The sequence below is a fragment of the Amphiura filiformis genome, chromosome 15, assembly GCF_039555335.1.
Source record: "Amphiura filiformis chromosome 15, Afil_fr2py, whole genome shotgun sequence".
NCBI lineage: Eukaryota > Metazoa > Echinodermata > Ophiuroidea > Amphilepidida > Amphiuridae > Amphiura > Amphiura filiformis.
Genome location: NC_092642.1, coordinates 65,227,949 through 65,252,387, shown reverse-complemented (window position 1 = coordinate 65,252,387; position 24,439 = coordinate 65,227,949). Strand labels below are relative to the sequence as shown.

Genomic DNA, 24,439 nt, shown 5'->3' with positions numbered 1-24,439 from the left:
TGCTTTGCTTGTCTTTAGGTTGAGTATGTCACTGTTGTGGGTAAGGTAAAAGATCTGCGTTTATTTGTCATATATAGGCCATATCCCTCCAGTGTAAATAAATTCACGACTAAGCAGTTTCTTGATGAGTTTGAAATATTCATGAGTGAAGTTTTTCTAGTTAGTGGTAAAATACTGATTACTGGAGACTTTAATATTCACGTTGATGAATTTGAAAAATCTGAGGTAAAGCAATTCATGGACATTGTAGAAAATGCTGGGTTTACTCAACATGTTAATGTACCAACACACAGGGCTGGTCATACAATTGATCTTCTCATCTCACGCCCTGAAGATGATCTCATAACAGACTGGTATGTTCGTGATAGATTAATGTCTGATCATTTTTGGGTTGTGTGTACCCTTCAAAGAAAGAAACCCCAGCCCATGAAAATCAAACAATCCTTTAGGAACTACCAGAACCTTGATGCTCAAACCTTTGTTGAAGATCTCCAAAGGGATCTTGTTGATAGAATGCCATCTAATGTTGATTGTGATGATATGGTTGAGCACTTTGAAACTACTCTGAAAAATACCATTGACAAGTACTGTCCTCTATCAACTAAATTCCGTACTGTTCGGCCGCGAATGCCATGGTATAATGAAACCATACATGAAGCTAGGCGTGTCCGCAGGCGTCTTGAGAATAAGTGGAACAAGAGTAAGTCCATTGTTGATAAAGAGATTTTTGTAGATCAAAAAGTTCTTGTTAATAATTTGATCACCAAAGCAAAATCTGAATACTTTCATGATAAGTTGTTTTCTGCGTGTAATAAAGACCAGTTCAGTATTCTTAACTCTCTTCTAAATGCAAGTTCCAAAGTGCTCCCCACTTGTGATTCCGTATCTGATCTATCAAACAGGTTTGCCACTTTCTTTGTAAATAAGATCAAGAAGATAAGGCAAAACCTTGACTCTAATGTTGAGGACAGTTTGGATCCTGTAAATGCCAACTTCTGTAGAAGTAGTTTAACAAATGACAATGCTTCCAGATTAAGTACAAGTATGAACCACAATGAGGAGATTGATGTCCCTTTGGAAGCTAACAGTTGTGACCTTTTGGAGCTGAGATCAATGAATTGTGACGAAGTGGCTGATCTTATTAAAAAACTGTCAAATAAGTCGTGCCTTCTTGATCAAGTACCAACTTGGCTTCTTAAGGAGAACTCAACTCTCTTCATTCCGGTTCTGACTAATATGATTAATGTGTCTTTTACGGCTGGAGTGTTTCCGACTTCCCTTAAACAGGCGATTATTTCTCCAATAATAAAGAAACCAACATTGGACGCAAATACATTACAGAACTATCGGCCAGTGTCGAACATAAAAGCTGTGGCAAAAATCATGGAAATGGCAGCGGCAACTCGCTTAAATGAACATATCAACAGAAACAATCTTTCTGAAAAGTTTCAATCCGCTTATAAACCAGCTCATTCAACTGAAACCGCTCTCCTCCGGGTAAAAAGCGACATAGCGTCTGCTATTGACAAACAACATGCTGTTCTTCTTGTAATGCTCGACCTTTCGGCGGCGTTTGACACGCTTGACCATGTCATTTTTATCAATAGACTTCGTGATACCTTTTATATCAAAGGTAACGCCTTGAACTGGTTTGATACATATCTCAGGAATCGCTCAAGCAGAGTTTGCCTATCTGGTACATTTTCTGACAATCATATCATGGAATTTGGAGTGCCACAGGGATCCATATTGGGACCGTTGGGATACAATGCCTACACTCACCCGATTGGAGAACTTCTTCGTGCAAACGGTGTCTGCTTTCACATCTACGCCGACGACACGCAGATTTACATAAGCTTTGATCCGAGAGTAGACGGAGCGTGTCAACTTGCCTTGAAGAAACTGCAATCCTGCGTGTCTGAAATCAAGCAGTGGATGACTTTAAACAAATTGCAGCTAAACGAGGCTAAAACCGAGTTCTTTGTTGCTGTTTCTTCAGGGTTTGCTGCCCGACTCAATAACATCACTCTGACTCTTGGTAATGTAACAATAACACCTACGAAGTCTTTGCGGAGCCTTGGCATCGTATTCGACCCTCCGTTGAGTATGAAAGTCCAAATTTCTTCCATCATTAAATGTGTTAGCTATCATCTCCGGAATTTGTCACGCATCCGCCGTTACTTAACACAAGATGCTTGTAAACTTGCTGTTCAGTCGCTCATTTTCTCCCGGATTGACTATGGTAATGCTTTGCTCTATGGTGCCAATGAAGGTGACTTAACGCGTTTGCAACGCCTTCAGAACAGGGCCGCCAGATTAATTATGCTCGTTGGCCGAGACCATCCCAGTGCTCCTTTACTACGTCTCCTTCATTGGCTACCAGTTCGCGAACGTATCAAGTTTAAACTACTGGTCTACGTGTTCAAATGCATCCATTCACAATCTCCATCATATCTTCAAGAACTGATCTCGGTTAAAACATCTGCTTATGCCACACGTTCGTCAAAGGACAAAACACTTCTATCTCAGCCAAAAACCAAGACACGTACCGGTGATCATTCATTTGAATCATGTGCACCCCGGTTATGGAACACTCTACCTCGTGACATCAGGGAAACTGGTACACTCCAGCTTTTCAAAGCAAATCTGAAAACATACCTATTCAAGTAGTTTTTATCATGCTCTTATCCAATTGTCTTGACATATATTATGCTTTGTATTGTTTGTATTAGTTTCATGTAGCTGTATATATTCTTTTGTAAAGCGCTCCGTTCTTTGTGGGGCGCTCAATAAATGCCTATTATGTTATGTTATGTTATGTTATCCTTGGGGTGGACTAGCGCTTGCCGTAAAGTGTTCTTGGGTTTGAAAGATACCGGTACCCCTTTGTCGCGAAAAATCCGACGGAGTTTCTCTGAAAGTCCGGAGATGTAAGGGGATAGTGATGTTCCTACCGCGAGTCACCTCACCGTCATCCTGAGTCTTACGTGCGGGAGCGGTTTCGTCGGTAGATTTGGTCTGAGCGAGTGCTTTGTGAAAGGTCCAATTACGATAACCGCAAAGGTTCAGTGCTTTTTGAAGATGTTCCCGTTCCTGTTCCTTTGCGTCCTCACTAGAGGGAATAGTGTTCGCTCTATGAAATAAAGTGCGTATTACACCCAGTTTGTGCACCAATGGGTGGTGTGATTCAAACAACAGATACTGATCTGTGTGCGTGTCCTTGCGGTAGACCGATGTTTCTAGGCTGCCGTCGCTTTGCACTGTAACCAAACAGTCTAGAAATGCAAGTTTGTTGTCTTTCAGTTCTTCCTGCGTGAACTTGATATGTTCATTGACATTGTTGATATGATTGTAGAAAGGGGCTAGTTGATCTTTACGTAGCTTCACCCAAGTGTCATCAACATAACGATACCAGTGCGAAGGGGGGGTACCAGCATACGATGTAAGGGCCAACTGTTCAAACTGTTCCATAAACAAGTTTACGACAATCGGTGATACTGGCGATCCCATTGCGCAACCATGGCGTTGTCTGTAGAACTTGCCATCGTAGACAAAGTAGGTCGTGTTCAGACATAATTCAAGAACTTCACAAACTTGATCCGGACTGAGGTCTGTGCGCTCCTTTAGGGTATTATCCTTCCTTAAGAAATCGCGAACACAGTTCACCGCTTCCTTAGGTGGTACGCATGTAAACAACGCTGAAACGTCATACGAAGTTATGGTCTCGTTGTCTTCCAAATGAATGTCACAAACTTTGTTAACAAAATCCTGGGAGTTGACAATGTGATGTTTGGATTTCCCAACCAGCGGTCCAATAATATAAGCGATGTGTTTTGCTACATTATAAGTCACCGAGTCCACGCAGCTAACTATAGGTCTCAACGGAGCATGCGGTTTATGGATCTTCGGCAGACCGTAGAACTTGGGTATCGACTCGCCCGGGTACAATTTGTGATACAAGTTGCGATCAGTAACCTCAGATTTTTCAAGGTTTTGAAGACAGTCTATCACTTTCTTACGATATCCACTAGTGGGGTCACGCTTCAGTGGCTCGTACGTCTTGGTATCATTTAGCAGTGCACAAACCTTGCTATGATATTCAGTCTTATCTAACACAACAGTGCACCTACCCTTGTCCGCTGGTAAAATAGTGATCTCATTATCTCCACCAAGGGTTTTAATAGCTTCTCGTTGCTGTTTGTTCAAATTCGAGTTCGGAGTCTTCGCGTTGACAAGGCAAGATGACACTTTTGACCTTAAATCCTCCGCGTCCGATGTGCACAAGTTGTTGTGTTGTTGGGGTACCGGTATCTTTCAAACCCAAGAACACTTTACGGCAAGCGCTAGTCCACCCCAAGGATAAACAACCTAAAGACAAGCAAAGCAACATCGTTTACGCGATTCAGTGTCAAGACAGTGGATGCGAAGAGCTGTACATAGGGGAGACCAAACAAACGCTTGCTAAACGTATGTACCAGCATAGACGAGCCAGCACTGGTTGCGGTGACTCCGCCGTCTATACGCATTTGGACATTACAAAGCATTCTTTTGATAACAAGGATGTGAAAATCTTGGACAGAGAAAGCAGATGGTTTGAGAGAGGGGTCAAAGAAGCGATTTACGTGAAACGGGAGGAGCCTTCACTTAACAGGGGAGGCGGCCTACGTCACAACTTGGCCGGGGCCTACAGTTCAGCGATCAGGAAGATACCTCTCAGGTTGAACTCAAAGGTGGTGACCTGTGATACTACAACATCCGTTTCACAGGTCAATGAACTTTTGCCGCCACAACATCAGTAGGGCTGATGATGCGTTCAGGATTGGACGTGAAAATTTCCCACTCAAAAATATAGTAAGTCCAGTTGACTAGATTATAGTTTAATATTAATACTGTTTACTACCTGGATGAATGATAATCTTCACAAACGTAATCTGTTTAACTGTTTAACCGTGTATCTAATTACCTGTCTTGTTTCATTTTTTTTACCATTCACCTCTTTTCCTCACCTGTCCCCACTCTCATATCTCGCCTGTTTACTCTCTCCGTCCTTGCCTCTCATATTATCTTAGTAGCATTTAACTTAATTAAGCTGCTCTGAAACGTTATCCGTATCTGAACCCTGGGAAATAATGTTGCTGGAAGTTGCTTTCCCGGTGTGAATTTTAAACATTCCCCCTGGATTTACCAACATGTCTGAAATATACAAGATAAGCAAGTTGTTCCTACAATGCTTTGTTCCTGACAATGTCATTGGGTAGTTCAGCAGCTTTATTTGGCCCAGAATGGCATAATGATGGGAGAGATGGCGGCCATCTTGGATCTTTGACACATTTTGTCCACACGACATGACTGACGAGTACCCATACACCACTTAATCCTTGTATGATGCTAGCATAGAGAAACCCTGCCATGTAGTCACCTGTGTAGTCTAGTAATAAACCTGCAATGACACAGTCCAAGAAATAATGTTATGTTATATCGATAGTGGTATACCATTACGGAGCGGATCCCTCATAACTTTTATAGTTATGATATTATGATATATTATTTGTTTTCCCACAGCGAAAGGGGCCGTTTCACTGTCTGCCAATCGGCAACAGATGAATCGACCTTCCTTTTACTCGCTATTGACCAGTCAGACGCAAACTAGTTTTTAATTCTCTCTTTAACTAAAGTAATGGATAGCGTTGACCAACCTACCTGCTATAGCAACTGAACTCATAATGCTTATAGCTATAACAAGTAATACTAATCCGAAGCCACCAGGGAACCGACGGACTCCAACTATACCTCTCACTAAGACTATGTTAATAGCTATATACAATCCTGCAGCGAATCCAATGTTAGCAGCACATATCACAAATACTGCATATTGCTCAGAAACTGCAATTATCGGTAGTGATACTGCCGCAAGAAAGTTGGCAAAGGCGTAGAGTGTAGTCGGATGAAATATCTTTTTGTCTACTAAACGACCGTGTCCTGCTCGTGCCACTAAACCACTAACACCGATGATGGATATAAGTAGAGCAGCGTTGTAATCTGAAATACCGACTACTTCAGCTCTTTCCTTGATGTACACTATACAGGTACCATACACACCGCCATTAAGGAAGAACATGGGAAGTGCACATGCGTAAACACGATTTGTCCAGATCAGTGTGATCCCTAGGCTATCTAAAATAACTCGGAAGTGACTTTTACGAGGCTCTTTTGTCAAAGCTCCATTTCTGATAATAACTGTCTCCAGCTCGTCACCATCCTGAGTGGGTATTGTAATCTTCCCACACAATTCCTGATCACAGTGTTGGTTCGACTCTCCAGCAAGATTTAAGCCCACTTTTGTTTCTTCCCCACATTTTTCTAATTTAGGTGGTGGCTTCATGAGAGCACCACAGACCTGCGCTATGATACCAGCGATAATCATGATGGCGTTCCTCCAGGTGTAGTACTCGACAAGTGCTTGGATGATGACGGGAAGGATGATACCTCCAATGGATATCCCCGTCGATGTGATGCCACTTGCTAAAGCGAAGTGTTTGTGGAAGTACTTAGTGATAATGGTGATACTTGCTGCATATGCTAGACCACATCCAAACCCTGGAGAGGAAAAAATAAATGTTATATAAAGTTAGACATATCTGTATACAAAGAATTATCTGGATACATTGACAACAATCGCAACATTATTTTGCATCTTTTTTCATAGTTATTGCTCTTTAACGGTGGCTTATTGCCACACAGTAATTAGTTCAGTTTTTGAAAGGTTTTGTGATATTTTTCAGAGTTCACATTATAATAAAAGACATTAGTTAGTGACTAAAGACTAGTTAGAGTCTGAATGCGGCACCAGATGAGTCCACCTTCCTTTTACGCGCGACTAACCAATCAAAGGTCGTGTGGAGGTAGTTTTCCCTCAACAAATAATTACAGACACGTCACCGCTGGGCCCCGGGCTGTTTTGCTAACAGGACCCTCTTATTAACAATGTGCTAAAGTAACATATAACATATTTATTAAATTATTTATTTATTTATTTATTTATTTATTTATTTATTTATTTATTTATTTATTTATTTATTTATTTATTTATTTATTTATTTATTTATTTATATTTAATTATTTACAAAGTTTTGCATCGTGTTGTCTGACGATTGCCTTTTAGGCATGAAACTCAGAGTAACGACTACCTATTCTTTGAAGTTTTATTTATTTATTTATTTTTATGTTTTTTCAATTATTATTATTCAAAGCCTAATAGTGTTCAGAGGCTACTAAATTAAAGGGGTGACAACCGAATATGACGGGACAGGGATATGGGAAGTGGTCCGATTTTAGAAGCATGAGGAAAACCGGAGAACCCGGAGAAAAAACCTGCGAGGCTGTTCTAAGATGTTCTAAGAAATTCAATTTTTCAGTAAATCCCATAAGCCTTTATGTTTGGACACCTGATGTAGTCACGTTGAACCGCACACCGTTACTGCGCATTTCACGGCGCGTATATAGGGGTCGAAACGCAAAGGCTTATGGGATTTACCGAAAAAATGAATTCATGCATTGCACTTTGCTTTACTTATTTCTTGACAGATATTCTGAAAAGACAAATAGATGTATTCCTCACCTGTAATTGGTATTGTGAAGTACAAAAGATGTATTGTATCAGCAAATGATGAGATGAAGAGACCTAGAGTTGATAAGCAACCGCCTAACATGACGACAGGACGGACTCCAAAATGATGACTTAATGCACCAGATATTGGGGCTGAAGAAAAATAAATAACAAATTATTCACCTCATATGGGTTGCAAACTATAAACTAAAGACTCGGGCGATTATAAGTAAACTCGGGCATAGCGTTTGAACCTGAACTAGAAAAGAAACTAAGTAAAGTGGTTATGTTAGCAAAGATATTACTGGTTCTAATGCATATCACATTTACGCCATGACCTCTTTTATTTTTATCTGAAAAGCAAAAATGCGATTGCTAATCATGAAAGTCAATTTCACGCGATGCAAGTTTGATATGCACGAAAATGTAGTCCAACTCGTTTTCTGGATTTAGTTAATTGAGCATAGCGCTTGAGCTCGAACTAGTAAAGAAACCAAGTTAAGTTTTTCTGTTAGCCACGTTATAACTGATTCAACTGCATATAACATTGTTGCCATGTTCTCTCTTATTTCTTTTTAAAAAGCGAAAGTGTAATTGTAAATTTTTTATTGTTAGTCTGTATTTTTAACATTGACACCAATGGAAGAAGTACTCATGTACAAATACTCATGATAAAAGCCCATATTTTAAAGGGATCAGCCGGTCATGTTATGTTTTGCCCTATAATCATTATTTATGAATTGATAAACATACCTGGTTCGTTTAAAGTATAAAAATCTCTCCGTTATAAAGAAATAAAATAAAAATATCTTTAACAATACCGTCAATGTAACTAGAAAGGCAAGTACTACAATATTTCCTTTAAAAAATCGTCAGGCTGTTTCCTTTAAATATAACCCGTGGACCAGAAATTGCACTTCATAATTAGATATCTTGTTCACACTTTATGTAATTGTTAACGAAATTGAGTAATGGTTGTAATAAATCTACTGTTGTTCATTGAATAAAGTATAATTATGTTATGTTGATAACCTCAAATATCTAGCAAATTTTCTAACCATTTTGCTGATACATTTTATTGCAAAACGTGGCCCTAAAATTGGTCGACTTTGCTTGCCCCATATAGCAAAGCACCGCAGTACACATTTATTATCTTTATTGCACAGCCACTAACATTATTATATCAGTTTTCTTACCAGTTGTTAACAGCACCCCTAATACAAATGATGTCAGCCAACCAATAGTACTGCTACCATCCCCAGGAAGATCCTCACCAAATGTTTTCTTCCATTCCACATAGAACACCCCCATGGAGCCAGCGAATCCATGGGTTAAGGCTTGAGTCACAAATGCTGCACATACAATGGGCCAATTCTTGACCTCACCCATATTCACTCAAACATTGAGTGAAAGAATTAAGTCAAAAGCAATATTTAAAAAACCTAATAAAAGCAAAATTGCATTATGTACAACACTTGCATGCTGGTCGTCATATACGACCAAACAAACAATCCCATATCATCCTGGGGAAAGGTTTGCATTTGCAGACAGTGGTTTTGGTCATACATATCTGCACGATCTGACTGCCTATCATAAAATTTGCGGTCTATATGAAGACCTGAGCGCAAGAAGACCGTAATTTCACTTGGCCCCTCAACATGTATATACTAAAGCTGCGAATAGTTTCTTATAGTTTGATCATGGAGGTATATAAATAAATGGAGAATGATCGCCAGAATTCTAATCTCTTAAGGGGGCTGGCATTTTCTTCGGAAGGGGGGGGGTCACAAATATGTCGGTGACCGGTGTCAATTTTTTTATGACCCCCCCTATCGCGGGCAAAAAATTTTATATCCCTATCGAAAAATTTTTTGACCCCCCCCTTCCAACTACACAGACTCAAGAACAATTATTCATTGCCGGAACTAAGGCGCGGAGCGCGTCAAAACTTAAAAGTGAAGAAAGTGTGTGGAGCGCGGCAAAATTTTTATTGTAAGTGTAAAGAAGGCGCGCGGAGCGTGTAAAAATTTTGCATATATTGTACGCACATTTCGACTGCGAAATTAAAGAATGCGCGCGCAGCGCACGAAAATTTTAAGTCACCAGCCCTAAATAATTCTATAACCCCCCTATTTTAATTGCTAAAAAATTATAACCCCCCTATTTTGGGTCTGAAAATTCTATGCCCCCCCCCCAGTATTTTTGGGACCCCCCCCCTTCCGAAGAAAATGCCAGCCCCCTTAAGTGGAGATTATCCCATTACCTCTATTCAATGAGTCACCAAACTTGAACAGCCACTTGAGCCAAGCTATTGATCACCACGATGGTTATGAGACTCTACCATGGTTCATTGATTGTCACTCCTAAAATTTCCTCATAGGAATTAACCCTACATTGACCTGTACCGGAAGGCTTGTAAAAGAGACTGTATAATGACGTCAGCTAGTCAATTAGCTGTTCGAAGTCGCCAGTTTTGATAGCTTATAGTTTCAATGTATGATTGTGCGAAAACCCGATGAAATTCGGATGTTCTGTTCTCAAGTTACGAAACTGTTTTCTACACTAGTTTTGCCGTAACTTGACAAATATACTTAGTTTTCATGTTCATATATTAATCTTTTAAGGGGGTCTGAGGGAGTTCAAATATAGTGCAAATGAAAGCAAAACGTTTTTACCTTCCGATTGTGAAAAAATTATGTTGGGCCAATTTGGGCCAATTGAGTTAAGAGCGAGCAAAATTTACCGGAAGTACTTCGAAATTCAAGTAAAATCTTTTCATCACCATTAAACTTCTCATTTTATAATAAATAATTATTAGTACTTAGGCCTAAATGATTATTAATATTATTAGGGGCCATCATTTTCTTTGGAGGGGGGTTCCAAATAGGCCTATAGGGGGGGGTTCATAACTTTTTGTAACGAAACATAGGTGGTCATAGCCTAATTTAATTTTTCACGAATCATGACCAAAATGTAGGGGGTCACAATATGACCACAGATATAGGCCTACAGATAGGGTGTTTATTTTATTCAAAAAGACTGATTTCAACTTGATGCAATTTTTTTGGCGAAAATGACATTTTGATATCAAATTTTCTGAAACATGAGCACTTTCTAATAAACATTATAAGTAACTGCATTTAGCACCCCATTGAAATAAATGACCAGTGAAACAGACTTAACAATGTAATCAGCTTAGCATAATCAATATCCCCTGAAATTGCCTATTCAACAATAATTGGTCATAACCAACGTAGTACAAAAGATGCTTGGCCAGATCATTCTCCATTTATTTATATACCTCCATGGTTTGATAATGTTTAATACATGTTCAGGGGCGAAAACAGATCTTTCACAACCTTTCATGAGGTTTTGACCCTAGAACATGTATTACACATTATCAAACCCTACGAAACTATACGTAACTTTAGTGTATACATGTTGAGGGGCCAAGTGGACAAACGGTCTTCATGCACTCAGGTCTTCATATGTTTTCTATGTAGGTCGCATAAAAATATTGTTGTTCTCTTCTAGATGATTTACATAGATTGACGGGGGTGGTATTTAATTCTTAATATAAAGGTTGCATTGCTAGCAGTTGTAACCCCAGATGTATTCTTTTGACGTATTCTCGGAATACGTTGAGATAATTTTTCTTTCGAGTGATTCACGTTGCTAAATTGCTTAACTTTTATCATCATTACTAGGTTTAAAATCGGGAAATTTTGCTTGAAAATAGAAATAAAAACAAAAATTAGACCAAATCCAGAAAATGATGCAGGCGGGACGATAGCCAAAATTTTTTTTTATATAAACTGAAATGACGACTTCTCAGAGCCAGAAGTGGGTAAGTATAATAGCTGCCCTGTCAACATTTGGCAAATTACACACAGTATATTGTACCCATCTACACATGGTAGCTACACATGGCAGCTATTGCAATTACCCACTTTTGGCACTGAGTTTTCTTAAGTAGCTTCAAGTTACCTTTTATTGCCGAGATCATCAGCAGCATCACGTCACACATCACTTGAGTAGCCTTCTACATATCAAACAGCGTATATTATTTTTATGGTAAGTTTTCATGATTTTAATTATTTTTCATCAATCTCCTATCATCTATTACGCAATCATCTATTACGCATAATTGGTATCTACAGGGTGTCCCAGAAAAAATTACCGAATGAATTTGGACGTAAGTCAAGAAATAGACATCAGAATCCAAATATCTAAAAATCAGCGTGTAGCCCATCTTATTCTGCATCTTAGGCGTGGCAAAGTCGATTTTGAGTTTCCCGTCGCCCGCCCGCACTTCATTTTCGGGCCCGCACTTGAATTCATTATTGCGATTTTCGAAAAATAAAAATAAAAACTTATCATTTTTGCCAAAAAAACGATGAAAAGCCGTGCATTTTAGTGGAAAAATCAAATTCAAAACATCGATTTCGCTACCGGCATGGCAGTAAACTCATTGCGGCCTGTTGATTGGCATGTGATAGTGATAGCCTAGATCCTGTAGGCCCGGTTCGCAACGCTTTGTAAATATGTTGACGTCGCAGTCCTTTTCCACGTGCGTATCATATACTGGACTGAAAGACTAATGCTGTCATTGGCAGATCAATGATTCTACAGTCATGACAGTGCTGTTCGCGAAATCGCACAATGAATAGTGATGTTTGTGCGAATTAAAAAAAAATATATTGATTCTGTTATTTTTAAATTTCTTTTCATAAATATCAATCATATACTTTACAATAGTACTTGGTATCGTTTTACATTATTTTACTGTACAAAAATGGCACAATTTATATATTTCAACTCTGCTATATTGTGACACTGTTGCACGAAATATGCGGTCGAACAAAAATATTTTTCAATGTCTGATTTTTTTTATTCTACAGTGCTGTTTGTGACTTTGCACAATATCGTTGTTTGTGGTAATTAAAGAAATATATTAATACTGTTAGTTTTATATTTGTTTTCCCGATTGATCAATTATTTATTTTTAAATAGTATTCGACATAGTTTTAAATTAAATTTAATATGCAAAAAGAGCAAAAAATTATATATTTCAACTCCGTTGTGTTTATGACATTGCTGCAAGAACTATGCGGTATTCAACATCAACAAAACACGCGTGGGGTTTCCCTTTAATTTTGTTGGCGCAAGATTCGATAGTGAAGTTGTAAAGCTTACCAATTCATGAATTGCAAATGTTTCGTATTTTGATTTCAATTTGATGGGACTGTGCTGACGTTTGTATTAAAGATTTGTCATGTACATATCAATTAAGATATGCGACAGTGGTCGTACTGTCATGCAGTGGACGATACCGCATGTCAATGACACTGCTGATTTTTACGACATATTTAATACTAATAAAAAGAAAGGAATTGGTATCAATTTTTACCTTGCACTTATTTGCAGCCTCTTTGCAAGTTTATATCTTTGGTTAAACATCCTTTGAGTGAGTGAGCGGTAAATAACAACGTGTTTTACACTCGCATTTTGTTATATAATGAAAGTCACAAAAATAATGAATAATGAATAATGAAAAAGTTACCTCACTTGTTTTCAAAAATTATGTGACGGGAAACTCAAAATCGATTGTTCGGAGCCTTATACCTTAATTTTACTGGAATCGGTTGACTGATTGCGAAGAAATGAGCGATTACATAACGTATGCGTCAATTCACTTCATTCCAAGTTTGAAAGAAAGATCATTCAACACAATGCGCACTAGTCAATGGGCTTCATGTTTTGTTCGGTGAAAACCTTTTCGTTCTTTAAGGGGGACTACACCCCTGCCCAATTTTGTGCCTATTTTTGCATTTCTCTCAAAATTATAGCGCATTGGGAAAAAGTAAGATATGTATATTATAGGGGCAAGGACTACAACTACTGCACTGGAAATTTATTTCAGCACAGACAACTGTTGTGGAGTTACAGTCAAAATGAGGAAAACCAATATTTGATCAATAAATCAATAACTACTTGCTTTGAGTTGCTGAATTTTCAGTACAGTAGTTGTAGTCCTTGCCCCTATAATATACATATCTTACTTGTCACCAATGTGCTATAATTTTGAGAAAAATGCAAAATTGACCAGGGGTGTAGTACCCCCTTAAACAATATGTTTCTTGCAAAACATATAATTAGGTTTTGTTCAATTTTGAAAACATGCACGATATTAAAAATGAAAGCTTGCATCTAAGATGATGCTCGGTACTTGCAAATATCTTTTTCGTTAATGTTGATATAGAGAATTCCAGCTGCCTTAAAAAAATTCTCCAAGTGCAGAGTGAAGTGAAGTGCAAAGTTTAAATCGTTTAAAACTTCAACATTAATGTTGCATGGTATCAAAAATCACACATAAATCGGTAAGCATTTGATCATTGTCAGTCTTGGCTAAAATGTTCTTTGGAAAGTTAAAATATAACATATTTGCACAACCTAAAGAATTAAAGTTGGAAAGATTTGCCCTGTTGACTCAACAAAAATAAAAGGGGCCAGCTTTGTTGCCGGTTGCTTTATTTTGTACACCAACCAATCTTGGCATAAATATGTATTTTTTTTTCGTTTCAAGTACAGACAAATAAGGCTCAGAAATTAGTTGACCCGGTTAGCTGATCGACTTTCGATCGTTTCCTAATCTTCTGAATCCATGTGAAATGCCTTTAGTTGACGCAGACCGGAACATAATGAGCGCGAATTTGAAGGCATATTATTCTCATATGGAATAAATTATCATTATTTTGTGCATGATACGCCCATTATTAATAAATTAATACATACTTCTACTTCTTTCTTTCTCCAGGTATTATTGTGTGGACAAAACTAATATAATTAGATCACTAATCAATATTTTTATCAACATGGCGATATCGATAACAGATGTCAACCAGATTGACTACGAAGAGTTTCTTGCTCGTTTTGGAAATATCGTCGAAGGTGCAAAATGGATAACTTCATCTTTGTGGTCTTTCTTATAGACCTTTTTCTAGCATGAATGAGATTCATCAGTGCGTTTGTAAAATACTGGATGGATTGCCATTGGAAGGTAAACAATTTAGAAGAAATATATTGATGAATTTATGACTGTTCTCACAACAAAATGTTACGTGAGCTTTTGGCTTGCGGTCGCTAAGCCTTTTTCAAACTGATGTTATTGATCTTGATGAGTGTCACATTAGAAGAACACTATTGTTTTCCTCCTTATTTTATTTCCAAATTTAAGTATACGGAGTTTGGCAGAGGATAATTGTTGTTTTCACTCATCAGTGGGCGAAATTTGTTTGTTGTCTTCCTAGTGCGCGAAGTTTTTTCACCTCATCCGCGTAAATATAATAGTAAAAAATAAATAAATATTTTACATTACTTGCATCTCAGAGGATATTCAGGCCGGGGGTGCTGATGACCAATGTTCACATAATGTACCTGTCATAGCAGATTATCAACGCTCTAGCACTGGACTGGAGTAATTAAGTTGTTGGTTGTAAAAAAAATGAACATGAGTTTTTCATGTGAATCCTTGTTTGTGATTGGTCAGTGAGTATAGTGTGGTTGCGACAGGTGTGAGGGATGTTTACTTACTTGATGCAAAGAGCATTGCCTTCTAGAACGTAATGTGAAATCGACAGGGTATTACATGAATGTTCAACTTACAGTTCACCGTCCCCGTCCCATTGTCGATCCCTGGTTGGTTGGTAGCGAGCTTAATACACGTATTACTTATTCTACATGTAGATCATTTCTGTGCCTGTTTTGCTTTGTTTTCGACAGCGAAGGAAGGTCTACTCCCGGTGGGTTCAGTCTTCACTGATGATGTGTACGCATGATGGTTCCAATTAGGGGTACTTTTCAAGAAATGACTGCGGAATTTTCGAGGACAAAATTGTTCGCGATTGTCCAAATTAGGGCTGTTTTGGAGCAAAATTGTCCTTGAAATGAAAAATAGGGTGTATTTCTAGGACTTTCCTCTGTGTTTTCCCGCTACAGTTTTCGGGTTTTTTGTATTTTTCTGTCCGTTTTTAGTAGTTCCACACAAAAATGATAGGGTATTTTCCTAAAAATTGTCCTCATTTCCCCATGAAATAGGGGGAAAATTCAAAAGCGTCCTTGAAATGGTAAAAATAGGGGTATTTATTTCTGAAAAATGTCCTCGATTCCTCGTGATAAGGTGGTGAAATAAAAATGCGTCCTCAAAATGATAAAAATAGGGGAGGTATTTGGGGGCAAATTTTCCTTGATTTCGCGCAAAATAGGGGGTAAAATTGCTGCAAATGTCCTTGATTCCCTGTGAAATAGGGGGTCATTTTCAAATCCTGGAACGGTCATACGTCCTACCTTTAAATACAAACTGAACCCACCGGGGGTCTACTACGTGATCTGCCCCATTTAGCCGGCCGAGAAACGCGGGAAAACAAGCTAAGTAGTGACTGCAAGAAAGAACAAGGTGCCGCTGGACTAGTCCGTGATCTATCAGAGAAAGACCAATCCCTATTCAACGATTTCAACGCTAGATACAAGGCAAAGAGAGAACAACGTAGAGTCTATCTTAAATGGATTTTGCAATAGAATTGAGAATAGTAGAGAAGAAGAGGTTGAAATTGGAATTAATGAAATCAAGAAGATGTGTTGGTATCGGATATGTGATATTGTCCTGTCTTCAAAATTATGAAAGGTCGCTACCAAAGAGATTATATCGTTATGAACACGGCAGAGTGCCGAATACGCAAAATTGCTGTTCTTAGTAAACGGCGTTTGAAAATCTTGGTACCATTCCATTCATGCCATTGGTCCTTCTAAATGAATATAGAAATGAATATAGAAATGAATGTACACGAATTATTGGCAATACTTGCATGTTCTGAAGTAATCGATATATCCCTCAAAACGCGTTTTAACAGCTATTCGGCTTTATGCTGTATCCAAAATGTCTCTACCACTGCGCAGAGAGAGGTCGAATACGCATTCAACTACGTGTAAAACATAGCACGCATTCTTGATTTGGGGCTTTTGTGTAGAGATTACTGGTTGTTCTAAGGCTATGTAGACTTAAGTTGCTATATAAGTTATAAATAGTCATCCCTGTAATATTTAGCAAAAACTCGAGGATTTTAAAGCAAAAATAACAATATTGGCCTATATTTTGCCTATGATTTTCCGGGATTTTCCAATTTCACAGGCGCGCACTCACATTATTAAACCACAGCAATATCATATGGGGAATGTTTGTACTTATTTTTGGTATCACTGGATAGAAGATACCTACAGCTATATACGTTGGTATCAAATATATTAGTATAGGACATGTAATATAGAAAATTCGGGATTTCCCGCTATATAATACTATAGCTCAACATGATTTGTACAGCTAAGTATACGTCGATTCGTCTCTCTGCCGAATTCATTTATCGCACTTAGGCGCGATTCGTCCAAAGCAAAATTTCAATAACTACGTCGGTGAGTAAGATTTACCATTAATTTTTGGTGCAAATAAAAGATAATCTGAAACATAATAATAAGCATACAAAAACTCAATTTGCTCAAAATTCGCGATTCGTCACTCTGCCGAATTCATAACGATATTATAGATAGCTTTATATGGTGATACGCATACTGGTGCATGGTCGAAAACGTAACCGCCGCGGCTGAAATATGAATATTAATGAACCAAAAACATGAGAAATTCGCACCACGTAAGTCGAAGTTCACTTTTCAATGTGCGAAATGTAGTTTGCGAAATTTAAAAAAAAGACTGGTATTAAGCAAGTCTACTACCTCAACAGGTCAACTCGTCTGAGAAAATTAAAATGGCGACAAGAAATTTAATCCTTCCGAGCGACAATATGGCTTGTTTAGCCAAATTTGGTCTCAACATGGGGTCATCAGCAGAAATATTTTCCTAAAATATTTTGGACTAACACCTCAGCTATATGGTACTTCACACTACTAAGGTCATTGCCATCATGTTAGAAAGTGGTCATATTTGAAGTCATTTTAAACATTCGTGTTAGATACGCTATATATATAGGGGTTGGCGCAAGAAGGCCCATCTGCAATATTAGCTGCCAGGTGTAGATGCACACCATATAGAATGCAGACATTGTTAAATGTCTATAGGGCAGCTATTGCAGGGTCTTCTTGCACTAAGTGTGGTATTTTCTTTCATCTGTTCATTCGTTGCAGAATATTTACCAATTATTCATATTTGCACCTCTTATATAAACGGCAAAGTTAAAATTATGCGCATATAACGGTAGAAAAATAAAGTCCTTCAGGCATCTTGAATTCCACTATAAACTATATACACGATGTAATTACAATTAGACGGCACTAGCTGGATATATTTCCATCAGGAATGCGAGATTCGGTTCAGGTACAGATTGGTGCGTGGCACATAACGCCGCGTATAATTGCTACGATGAGTACAGGCTGAATCAAAAAGAAGCAAACTCATGTCTATGGTGCTTTTTGTACGAAATCTATAAGGAATTATCGGGAAATGAGGATATCACTGAAAAGAGCGGATACTGAACGTCTAAATTAAAAACAACATTGTTGTATTTGCTTATACCAAATCCGAGTTATACTGATTTGAATAAAGCCACCCATTGTTGTGGCTGTACACGATTTCACTTACCATGGACGTAGTGTATTGATTGATATGGCGCTATATTCAATGGATTTAAATCCATGACGGTGCTGTAGTTTGTATGGGTATCATCTTGTATATGAATACCTCCTAGCCACGATACCTCTTATTACTTGTGTAATATATTGTCTTACGGATGGTCCTACTATAACTTGTTTGGGAAATGTTGCGAATGTTGAGCTGCTGATTAAAGCCATAATGTGTGATTTGCTTCACAGCGACGCCCTCAATTCTTACTCGGATTTCTACTAGTCTGAATCGGTTCAGATTCAATTTTGTCGTGTGATAACCCTATGAAATCTTGGACTGAAATAATAAAGTAGTTTGATCAAATACCTTTTATCTTACCTAAAGCTGAATTTATACTATATCGCTGAGCTACGGGCGATTGGATTTCAGCCAATGAGGTAGAGCACGTTTTGTTCGTTCGGAAAATGTCGCTACCTCATTGGTCAATATGAATTGCTTGTCGTTCCGCGATGGAGTATAAAGTCAGCGTAACTTAATTAATTCCAGACACACTGTATAAGATAAAACGTGAATAAACATAAATCTCCATTAGTAGATACAAAAGATGATCTGCAGGGTTTAAATGCATTAGAGTGTTTAAATTGCATTAAAAAGTAATGATTAGATTGTAGCATACTTGTATCAAGTACATAAAATAATTTATACGATGATGTGGACTTCAAATATTCCCGCTAGGTCAAGTCTATAGGAATGTTAAAGTCCGTACTGTCTATTTCTTTCTCTAGCTGTGTATACCCAGTGGCACTTATAGTTAATGTTCCACTGGGAAATACACTGATCAGCTTCGAAACACCCCTGAATTTTAACAAGACAGAGAGCCTGAGGACCCTTGATTTTAATAATTTCAGCTCTATAAAAGACTCCAACAAATACATCATTCCCCTAATTTGTTTTTCCCATAATCATTAGCGATCATTGGAGACGCCAATCATGTAATAGTCCCGGTGTCATTGCGTTGGGATGGCAGGGGGAATCCAACATGTGAGTATACTGGGATGTGCCCTGTATCATCGATCTATTTTGGACACTTCCCAATCGGGCAAGAACAAATCCCCTGGAGTTTTGTTTACAAGAACATAATCAGTCAAGTCTATTTTATGTTTTGGAGAATCCCCATTAAAATGTTATTTACAATGGGCGGGGCAACCTACTTTGTTGCACTGAAACTCTCTGCAAATGCATCAACTGATAGGCGATGTCTCTTGTTCTCTGTTGACAAGGGTTAAGGTGCCTTGCATTGACCTTGGATCTTCTGTCAAGCTCAACTCTGATTAAGAAAGTTTTGTACTGAATGCGGAACAGACTGCAAATTGTTCTTAAAGAAATGAGTGATTGGAAAGAAAGACCGTTTGGAAATTGTCAACTGTGCAAGGATTTTGTACGCAAATGATATACAGGTATCTTCAAGTCTATATACAGTAGATTTTGCTGAGTTTGAAACAGGATATACTTCAGAGAGTCGTCTGATCAGCAACAAGACCAAGACATTGTTTAGTATAAAAAATATTATTGACATTACCTGGAATTATCTTAATTTGAATTGTCAGTGATTTCATATTTTGTTTAATAAACATGAGTATTGTCCAATTGAAGTTTTTAATTAATTTAATCTTTAATTCATTTCTGTCAGCTTATAACAGTGTGTTTAGCTACATTCATGAAGGTCATAAATCCTTTGTTATTGTTATGCACTTTCAACCACTGTTGCACTCCGCTGAAGAAGTGTGCGTCCTTGAGAGAACTTGGGTAACAGTTAATTTGTATTAATTTATTGATCTGGGTATTCATGGTTTCCGTTTCTGTGTCATCTCAAATTATTTATGCAACCTCTTGAATAATTTCAAATGTGGTTACCTGAACATTCCATTTGAAATCTACATCCCCTGTGTGGAGATTAAGACCCATGTCTTCCATAGGTAGGGGCATATGGGTTGCAACTGGAACAGCCCAACCTTAAACAGGCCCAATGTCAACAATTTTCTTTTTGATCTTGCAGTATTTCTCCTTACAGATTCAATCCAAAACCAAGCTCGTGTGGTGTTCTTATAACGGCCTTTATACAATAAAACTTGTATTGACGTACCTAATTGGAATGTATCGCACCTAAATCTCCTTCAGCATCTTGTGTTGCATTATTAAACCGTTGATTGAAATAAAAATGGTGGACAGTTCATGAAAATAATCCGTTCACCCGATGATAAGACTTTAGCCAAACTTGGGGCCAGAACAAGGGTCTCCACGCCCTCGATTTGGAAATGGTCGTAGCATATTAATTACAAAGCTCTACGATTACGTGACTTTAGTTTGATATTATTATTCGCCGATAGAAGTGACGAGGTAACAGGATTAACCACAAAAATAGGTTAAAACAGGCATAAAGACCTGGATAGTAGTTCTGTAGAATATTCATATCATGCTGATCACTCGCACCTGTAATAGTATCTTTGAAAGCGGTATTGTATTCAATCTGTGATTGCAGACATACACAGGTGATGAGGACAACCTGCTTGTAGTGCTGGGCAAAAAATTGTTTTAACCTATTGCTATGGTAGTTAATCCTGTTACATTATCAGATCTACGGCGAATAGGGTCCTAGAATTTGGGCTCCGGTGGAGCGTGCGCTGGTATGAGGATGTGGTGAAAACTACGATCGTTGTCGGTTGATTTTATTGTCGCCGTTCGTGTTTCTTCTTTATCTTTTGTATTTTGTTGAGATTGTATGTAAAAGTTAACATTAAAGCTATCTGTTGCTGTGGTGCAGATGCTAGCTTTTCATTACACATATAAAACGTATATAACATCATATTCGAAGCTAATATTTCATTTTCAATTTTTCGCATGAGCGTATATGCAAATCATATGCATTCAGTTATTAAATACGAGACAATAATACCGCAATGCACACCAATGATTCGATCAACAGCGACCTGATGTTCGTGCAGTACAATATAGCAGCAATATAATCCCGCACGATGTGCCCCAGACGGGGAAATGCACTGATTGATTTTTGAGATTTTTGTCTTGCTCTTTATGGTCTCAGTATCGCATTAAAATTCATACTAATATAGGGTTTTAAACATGCTCATCTGTCAAGGCACAGTTCACAAACTCCATTAGACTTCTACACTCATAAAATGACCTGTGAATCTGTTGTGTACAAAAATTAATACTCCAGAACTAAAGGTCAAATTTTGAACTATGCTTGTAAAATGGGGGGTTATTAACTTTGACGTTGGGAATGAGATCATTACGCCTCATAGTGAATAAGGGCTTCGTTTAAGCTATAAGGGTACATACGAAATTTATTCTTCTCCGTGATACGTTCTTTTGTTGTTGTTTTATGCGTTTTGTAAATTCAATATGCGAAATTAGGAATTGGTGCATTTGTATATAATACAGATATTTTTGAAAACAGTTTTGCAACTATTGACTTGATTTCTTCATCATCATCTAAGTAAAGTCATTGTTCTCAATCATTGTTAAATTGATCATTTTAGGTAAACTTATGGTTACCATGGTTACTCCACTTTATTGGAACTTGGGCGTACCATGCTGTTATCGAGGGGTTATTGATTGCATTGGTTCGGTGTCCTATGAGGGTTTAGAGTTGCACATTAAAATAAAACAAAAAAATTGAAGAAAACTATTGTGCACTTTGTTTTTGTGTTATCAAAACAAATTGCTTAGAGCGTATTTTATATAGGATGGAATATAATACACGTCATATTAGAAGTACATTGCCACAGGGGAATGCGAATATTCGAACACGGATTTTTTTTTTTTTTTTTTTTTTTGTGATGTGTTTTATTTTCTCGCTTCTTGAATAGGGAACATGAAATCATTACTTCTTGAAAGCAATTTATTACCATACAATTTTAATTGAGAATATTAATAAGGAGAAAACAGTTTTAATTAAGAATTTTGAAGAAAACCAAAAGGGATTAAAGCAGTCATTTTGCCATAATTAAGTGAAAAGCAATTCCATTAGAGCAGTTCGGGAGCTTGCCATTAGAGCATTTCGGGGATCGGATGCGATATCGCCATTTTTGACGTCGCCATTGGATTAACGCAAGTGTTAGGCCTATGTGTTGCCAAAGCAAAATTATGTTATTCTAAAACGGTTGGGGTGCGACAAAGTGTTCACATTAAGTATCTTGTTTTTCAATCATTATGCAGTTACTGTCCGTTTTTCCTATTCAGTGCACACACAGCGCTCCAATTGATGATTGACCTTTAGCTCACTCACTGTACTGTAGGTATAAGCAATAGACTAGTTAGTGGGCTGGAGGGAAAACCCTTCACCCAATAATAGCCATAGAGGCTCACATGTGAATTATAACGTTCATCATTAACATACTACAATTTGAAGTAAAAAATGTCACGGGAAAACTGTTGTCGAGCTGTTTTTCCGAAGAGATTCTTCCAAAATTTCATAACAGTCGGACGTGTAATTTTAATGGCAAATTGTGCTCAATAGCTAACCTGAGATAGCTCCAACTTAGAGCGAGCAGCATCGTGTGATCGGTTTGATCAATTTTCACCATAGAAGCTGTAAAAAACTTCAATTCTTTCCCTCTATGGTCATCTAAAAATGATTAAAATGCAATTTTGGGAAGATTGTTGTCGAGCCCTCCCAAATATGGAGTTCTGACTGCCCGATAGGTTTCCAAACCGTGTTAAGTCTAAAACGACATGTTTCTCATTTACTTGTGTGATACGATCACAATACATGTGACAAGTTTGACATGAGTTGTACCATCAACATGGCTGGATAACAATATGCAGACTTTTGTTCTCATTTTGGAAACAAAGGCCACGCTCAGTATTGTAAATGTGCATTTGCTTTGTAGTGGTGCATCCCTCTGAAATTATAATACCTATTTCATCACAGCACATTGCGATATCGCACAGGAAATCAGAAACATATGTTTATGGATTTAACTAGGGATATGAGACACATCCCTGATTTAACATAGTTGAGCTGTTTTGAATGAGGTTTATCTTGATGTAATGGGGTTTAAGTCCTACAAAGGTCGTGGTGAATTCTGCTGTAGACATGACTGCATAATGTGTATATCATACCATTATAATATACCAAAAGGTGAAGGAAAAGTCGATTAAAATATTAATATTCAAATTAAAATATATAGTCTGTGGTGTTTTTTGTTTATAAATTACCTCACTGTTGCTCAATGATATTTAAGGTTACTACTGTAGGTCAATGGGTCAATATTACATTAAGGTTACTTACTGTTGCTTAAAGACCTCCTCTATGGGAGTCACTGGCCTCGAGCTTGCGGCCTTGATTTTTTTTTTTTTGTCAAAAACATCAAGCCGATGATTGCCATAGCGGACTTCATTACTAATGGAGTTTAAATATAGAAGGACACGCAGGACAAGAAAGCAACAGTAACCTTAATGTAACATTGATCAACAGTAACCTTAATGTAATTTGACACCACAGAATATATAATTATATATTCTAGTTTTATTATTAATATTTTAACTTTTATCCAGTAATTTCTCTCATTCATCAATTTATAGTTTTTTGTACTTTGTTGTGATTAAACGTACTTTGGTGTGATTTACTGTCCTTTGAGAATAAACCTTTACCACGTATCGCATGTGAATAAGATCAAGGAGGTTAGAGATAGAAAGGAGAGGAAATACATTACGTAATGCTTTGTTCCTTTGTGCCGATTTGATTTACCGAAACGCTATTCATCGAGATGTACCTTTTGTTCGGGACAAAGGGCTTCCGTCATTAAATCGGTAACTGACCTGACAGCATATTAACGCTATAATAGGCAGGCTACTGTCAATAAGTCACGTGAAAGCCTACACGAACGAGAGGTACCTTTTGTTCTAATACAACCCAAGGGTGTGCTTGAGTTGTCACATGCACACAAAAGCACACTTTACCGTCGATGTACAATTATTTACCACACACCTTTATTTAGGCGCTTCATTTAAATACTAAGTAAATTCAATAGAGTTGCTGATCGATTACCCGTAACAACGTGACATGGCTGCTATAGGTCTATCTGTGTCACTTTCTATAGTTAACTACTTCGCAGTTTTATATGTTGTTATCATGGTTATATGCATGTTCAATATAGTCAAATGGGTTTCGTAATATCACGAAT

The 24,439-nt window shown here is 37.7% G+C and overlaps 3 protein-coding genes across 3 annotated transcripts; 1 reads left to right on the top strand and 2 right to left on the bottom strand.

The window, feature by feature from the left end:
- The first annotated feature begins 141 nt into the window (after positions 1-141).
- Positions 142-2,670, top strand: LOC140171108 (uncharacterized). The gene has a single exon (XM_072194275.1). It carries the CDS (start codon positions 142-144, stop codon positions 2,668-2,670), a length of 2,529 nt encoding a protein of 842 aa, XP_072050376.1.
- Positions 2,671-2,820: 150 nt separating this feature from the next.
- Positions 2,821-4,526, bottom strand: LOC140171107 (uncharacterized). Its single transcript, XM_072194274.1, has 2 exons — positions 4,476-4,526; positions 2,821-4,194 (listed from the first exon to the last, which is right to left on the bottom strand). Exons 1-2 carry the CDS (start codon positions 4,524-4,526, stop codon positions 2,821-2,823), a joined length of 1,425 nt encoding a protein of 474 aa, XP_072050375.1.
- Positions 4,527-4,927: 401 nt separating this feature from the next.
- On the bottom strand, positions 4,928-9,078 carry LOC140170692 (monocarboxylate transporter 12-like). Its single transcript, XM_072193932.1, has 4 exons — positions 8,803-9,078; positions 7,619-7,759; positions 5,701-6,597; positions 4,928-5,440 (listed from the first exon to the last, which is right to left on the bottom strand). The coding sequence occupies exons 1-4, from the start codon at positions 8,993-8,995 to the stop codon at positions 5,223-5,225; spliced, it is 1,449 nt and encodes a 482-aa protein (XP_072050033.1). The 5' UTR covers positions 8,996-9,078; the 3' UTR covers positions 4,928-5,222.
- Positions 9,079-24,439: the final 15,361 nt, after the last annotated feature.